The sequence below is a fragment of the Propithecus coquereli genome, unplaced genomic scaffold (assembly GCF_000956105.1).
Source record: "Propithecus coquereli isolate 6110/MARCELLA unplaced genomic scaffold, Pcoq_1.0 Scaffold459, whole genome shotgun sequence".
Lineage (NCBI taxonomy): Eukaryota > Metazoa > Chordata > Mammalia > Primates > Indriidae > Propithecus > Propithecus coquereli.
In genome coordinates, this window is record NW_012150385.1 from 2,863,289 (window position 1) to 2,869,344 (window position 6,056).

At 46.7% G+C, this 6,056-nt stretch overlaps 1 protein-coding gene across 2 annotated transcripts in view; it reads right to left on the reverse strand.

Moving 5' to 3' along the window:
- The window catches only part of HTT (huntingtin), a 160,532-nt gene that overhangs the window by 21,418 nt on the left and 133,058 nt on the right, over positions 1–6,056 (reverse strand). For both annotated transcript variants that reach the window (XM_012655049.1, XM_012655050.1), the window contains 3 exons: positions 5,833–5,931; positions 2,344–2,531; positions 276–402 (listed from right to left, as the gene is read on the reverse strand). In XM_012655049.1, the coding sequence (XP_012510503.1) occupies positions 276–402; positions 2,344–2,531; positions 5,833–5,931 (414 nt within the window). The remainder of the gene's footprint in view (positions 1–275; positions 403–2,343; positions 2,532–5,832; positions 5,932–6,056) is intronic.

Consider the following 6,056-nt stretch of genomic DNA (forward strand, 5'->3'; position numbering starts at 1 on the left):
AAAACCCCTGGGATTAAACTCACACACACACACACACACACACACACACACACACACACACACACACACACACACACAAACTTGAATCTAATTTCTCACTGTAATAAAGAGTTTTGTATACTCTGCAAAATGTATTCACATAGGTTTTTATCATTCTCATGCCCCAAATCATTTTTGGAATCAAATCAGACAAGCCCAATCCTGGAGCTTTGGGTTTTCTCACGGTAGGTATGTGACAATGTCTGGTGACCCTGAAGAAGAGATTGCAAGAGTACCTAGTGTGTTGATGCGGTAGATGAACTCCTTAAAGACTTCCTTTTCCTGGAGAAACTCCACAGGGATCTCAGGGTATGCTGTGCCAAAATCCCCTCCCGGTTTGGGTGACCACCCAAGTTTCCACACCTGAGCAGATGAAAAAGAAAGAACATTACATCAGCAGACTCAGGACAGCCACATCGTGAGGAAACCAAGAAACACCACTGCTCCCGGCTGGGCCTCCCTCCTGAGCCAGCTGCCTCCATGTGCCCCTAGACTTTCCAAGAGCCAGTGCACTACCTTCCCCAGAACACAGCTCCAACTCCTTGGCCCGAGACCCTCCTTCCCCATCAAGCATGCCCAAGTCTGCCTTCCCTGTCCTCTTGTTGCTCCCCGAGCCACCTTCTCCAGATGCTGCCGCACACCCCATGCAGGCTGGCTGCTCGCTGGGAGGTGCTGGAGAGGTTGTAGGCAGGAGTTATAGACACACCTTGTGCCCAATCAAAGGCAAGCATTATGTGAAGTTCAGCCTCATATGCAAACGTTTCCTGGCAAGCAGGCACAAAAAAGATCCATACTGTCCATTTCTGCAAACTCCATGAAGTGCAGCTCACGTCCATGAGATGCTCAAACAAGCACCGTGCACAGAGGATTTCCTGAGGCAGACTCGATGCTGTTCAGCAACAGGCTCAGCTGACATCCCTTCCACGAGGTGACAGAGGACCCAAGTGAACCCAGGCTGGAAGCCCCACCCCAGATTCACACAGTCTGTCTGTGGGCCAAAGGGCTCTGTGATAATGGGCAGCTCACCTCTTGCTGCACCACAGGAAAGGCTCTGTATCTGTTATGCTCCCCGCAAACCCACTGGTGGACGTCCAGAGGGAGGCTTTATGGTGCCTGTCACGGCTGCCTTGCAGACCAGGGCACTCTCCGGTATGGCTGCAGAGCTTGCTGGAGGAATTTTATCTATAGCATGCAGCCTGTGCTAGTGTGCCCTCAAGGGCTTTCCAGACACTGTGACCTCTAGGCTGTGCCTTCCTGCATGGTCTCCCTGAGCCCCTCCAAAGGAGCAGTTCTTGTCTCAGAACCAGATGCCACTGACTCTGCCCGACTCCTGGTGCATAGAGAAGGCAGCTGAGAGCACACTGCACAGCAATGACAGTCTGCTTCTCCAGCAAGTCCTCCTGCTCTCCTCCCAGAAAGCCCGTGACTCCCTGCTCTGCAACTGTCTAGCATGGCCGGAACACTGGGCTTTTCCTTGGAATGAGCCCGCCATCTGGAATACATTTATCCCCCAGGGCAAAACCTTCCTCAGTCCTCCAAGTTGAGCAATACTACTTCCTCGGTGCAAGCTCCCCAGAGTCTCACATGCATGAACACATACATGTACACAGAGAAATAAGTACTTTCCCTGGGGACTTGGCTTTGTGTTCTGGCCAACCGTTCCTACTGATTCAAGCCTTGCCACAGGTCAGCCTTTTGGAGGAGGACTCTTGCCAGTAAGGAATACATCCCTCACCTTATTAATACACCTGCCTGCTGGCAGGCCGATGTGATTTCATTGGGGAAAGCACAGTCCACCCCTCATCGACCCGCACCTTCCTTAAGCTAAGCTCTTTATGTTACCTGAAACAAGAATCCTAATCAAGACTGCCTATTTTGAACTGACTATGAAGACAATTTCAAAAAGAGAATTGTAAAAGTAGTTGTGCCAAAATGCATGAATAATCTCCAAAGATGACCACTTTTAGAGGAAAATACTTACTTAAGGGGGTGTAATTGCTAGTCTGCCATTAAACAAATTGGTCTAATTACTTAAGAATCCCATCCAACACTAATCTATCAGTGGCAGATAAAATCTTATTTAGTGATGTAATGCCCTATCCAGTATTTCTATGATCTACCACTGTATGTCATGCCTGAGGAAACCAGATAGGTGTCAAAACCGCAGGCAAGGAGACATGTGGCCACAGCAAGGCAGCAACTGAGCAAAGGAGATTCCTTCTCACTTTTGGAGCGTGCCCAACCTGGGGCTGCCTGTGCACTTCACTCTAGCCTCGTCTTCTGCAAGGGAAGGGCCAGACTCACCAGGGGAGGCACACGTGTGTAGCTGTTGACAAGGGGCAAGCGGGCCAGGCTGATGATGATGTTCTTGAGCACGGGCGTGAGAAATGCTGGCATGCTGCTATTCCTTTTGTGACCCAAGGCCAACACTGACTGCAGAGACTCCACCATTTCTGCCACCATCTCACAGGCTGAGGTGATATACTGAGGATCTGAACAAGCAACCAGTTAAGAAAGGACTTTCTGTGAAAACACACTCCAAACCTGCCACCCCTCCTCTGTGTGCCCAGTGCAGAAGGCATGACCTCTAAAGGTGCTCAAACCAGTATGTGGAGTCCACCTGGACTTGAGCTGGTCCCTGAAGGCCTGTACATTTTACCTCCTGTATATCTACCTAAACTATGAGATTCTCTCCATTTCTGCCAGGATTGCTGCAATGGTCTTGAACTTGAGCTCCTGCCTCAGTCCCCAGCCCTCTTGCCCACTGTCCATGATGCAGCCAGCAGCAGCTTGCTAATACCTGAATGCAATCCTGTGGCCCTCAGCTCCAAAGTTCCTTCAGGATGCCTTCCCTGCTCTTTCGCTTCCTTGAGGTCTCCTAGGACTCTGTGCTTGTCCCTAAGCTAGTATGCAAAGAACCCCATTGTAACCCCTGGTTCACTGTCTCCCCTGGATAGGGGTGCTTAATGGGCTGGGGGTGGGGTTCTGATAGAACTCCTGAGGCAGAATGTTGAGGAAAACTCCACACTCTCAGAAAGAACCACAGCACTGGCCTGTCAGTGTCTTGAAGGCAGGGACTATTTCTTATTCACTTTGAGTGCGGCATACTGTATGTTCTAAAAAATTATTTGTTGAGTTGATAAATGTATTATTATCTATGGACAGTATCCATAGTCCATGAGATTCAATAGTTTAGGCAACTTTCTAATACAAAGAATTCTTATTGGGCCGGGCGTGGTGGCTCACGCCTGTAATCCTAGCACTCTGGGAGGTCAAGGTGGGAGGATCGTTTGAGCTCAGGAGTTCAAGACCAGCCTGAGCAAAAGCGAGACCCCATCTCTACTAAAAATAGAAAGAAATTAGCTGGACAACTAAATATATATAGAAAAATGTAGCTGGGCATGGTGGCGCATGCCTGTAGTCCCAGCTACTCGGGAGGCTAAGCCAGAAGGATTGCTTGAGCTCAGGAGTTTCAGGTTGCTGTGAGCTAGGCTGACGCCACGGCACTCTAGCCCGGGCAACAGAGCGAGATTCTGTCTCAAAAAAAAAAAAAAATTACAAAAAATTACAAGAATTCTTATTGGACTTAAGGACTTATGCCCCAAGCTAAGAGAAATGAGGTTGGCTTTAATAATATTTATTGGCCAACCTTTAAAAAAATATCCTATCAAGGTGATTAAAAAAACCAAAAAAAAACAAAAAATCAAACTTCTTCCTCAGGCCAGGACTGAATTACGTAGCCTAAAAGATGACCATGAGGAACAAACACAGTCACATGAACCTGAACTGGAAACACTTTAGCCAGTGGGCCTGACATTCTGACCCAAACCCTTGAAATGTCTCTGTATTTCAGAGTGCAAGAAATTCAAACTATAACCAAAATCATGGTAACATCTGTTGAGCACTTACAACAGGACTGACATTTGTTCCAAGTGTTTTACATGGATTAATTTACTTAATCCTTACACCAACCCTGTAAGGTTAGTACTGTTCTTATTCTCACTGCAGGAGAAACTCCCCAAGCTGCCACTTAGCTAGAAAATGCCAAGCAGGGAGGTGAGTGTTTTCATATTCTTCAGGTGGCAACAAGAAATCAGGAGCTCACAATCTAAAGACTGAAGGAGCCTCAGAGGTTCCGTATAAAAACTGGCTGTGTATTGAAAATGCCATTGCTTCTGGGTGACTCTGCAACTACAAAACCTTGGACAGGGAATTAGAAGAAAAAACCACTATGCTTAAGACTAAAAACAGGAAAATTCCATCCAGAGTAGGACTGTACACACAAAAGCTAGCAAGAAAGACCCAAAGTATTTACACATTTATGAATAAAAAGGTATGTTTCTTGAAGCACAGAGCACAGATAAGACTCCTGGTATTCCAAGGAGGAGTGTGCCATGAAAAGGACATGACGACCAGGTGAGGCATATCTCATCTTTGTGGGACAGGCTATAGGTGGCATTCTCACCCAGACACTGGGATGAAGGAGTTGAAATGGCCCCAGCAGCCTAGAGGCCCTAGTGAGAATAAGAAATCACTTGGCCAAAAAGTTTTCTTTCCAATCAGCATATTCTCACCATTTCGCTAGTAAAATGTCTGCTCTAGAATGAGGAGGAAAGAACATGAAACGTTGTAGTACATGTCTTACTCTAGAATTGGTTTAAATAGCTGGGATTTGGATGGATATATATATATTATATAATATATATTTTTAAGACAGAGTTTCGCTCTGTTGCCCAGGCTAGAGTGCAGTGGCATCATCATAGGTCACTGTAGCCTCAAACTCCTGGGCTCAAGTGATCTTCCTGCCTTAGCCTCCCAGGTAGCTGGACTATAGGCGCAAGCCACCACGCCAGCTAATTTTTCTATTTTTTTTGTAGAGATGGGGTTGAATTTTTTTTCTATAAGAAAAGCAGGAATTTTCCCTTTAAAATCCACTGGCTGAGCATGGTGGCTTACACCTATAATCCCAGCACTTTGGGAGGCTGAGGTGGGAGGATCACTTGAGGCCAGGAGTCTGAGAATGGCCTGGGCAACATGGGGAGCCCCATCTCTACAAAAAAAATGTAAAAATTAGCAGGGCGTGGCAGCACACACCTGTCGTCCTAGCTACTCAGAAGGATGAGGCAGGAAGATCACTTGAGTTCAGAAGTTCGAGGCTGCAATGAGCTATGATTACACTATTGCACTGTAGCCTGGGTGACAGAGTGAGACTGTCTCTTAAAAAAAAAATAAAATAAAATCCACCAAAAGAGATAGCTGAAATAGACACTCAAGTTACCAAATATTCATGTGGGTATTCACACCAGCTTCAAGTTCCTTAGTGTTTCTATTTATTCATTCATAACTCAAAAAACACTTGCTGATGGCTTATATAGGCCAAGCATTAATTTCTGAGAACACAAAGAAGACAAACAGGTTCCCTGTCCTCAAGGAGCTCATAGTAACTGCCATAGTGTGGAACATGTTGAGGTGAAAGGGGGCCTCCCGGAGGAAGGGTGCAGACCCAGGCTGTGGGCAGGAAGCACACCTGGGAGGGCTTCCCCAGCTGCATGACACCCTGGCTTGCCTGCCAGGTCCCAGACAGCTGGATGCACGGGGCAGGGTATTTAAGCCAAGGGAAAAGCATTGTGAAGACACAGACTAAATCTCCCTTAGGTTCGGGATAAACAACAGAATGCGCTGAATTAGTGTAAACTTTCAAGAGTCCACACTTACCACTTATAAGTCCCTTTTGTGAATGACTTTTAAGCCCCCAAAGAAAGATAAGTAAGAAAAATGGGTCCTGAGACTTACTCTGTGTGTTTGGGTCTACCTCATCATCCTGTCTGACAGCCTTTGGAGCACTGGTCCTTCTTTCTGGGCTAAGAAGCTGCTCTCCGGGCTGCACAGCAACTACAACAGAACAAAAAAAAGAATTTCCAAACACTTTCATCAGTCCTTTTTATTCAAAATTTCACATTTGTGTAGCCTCAAAAAAATTCACAGGGGGCTGGGCACGGTGGCTCACGCCTGTAATC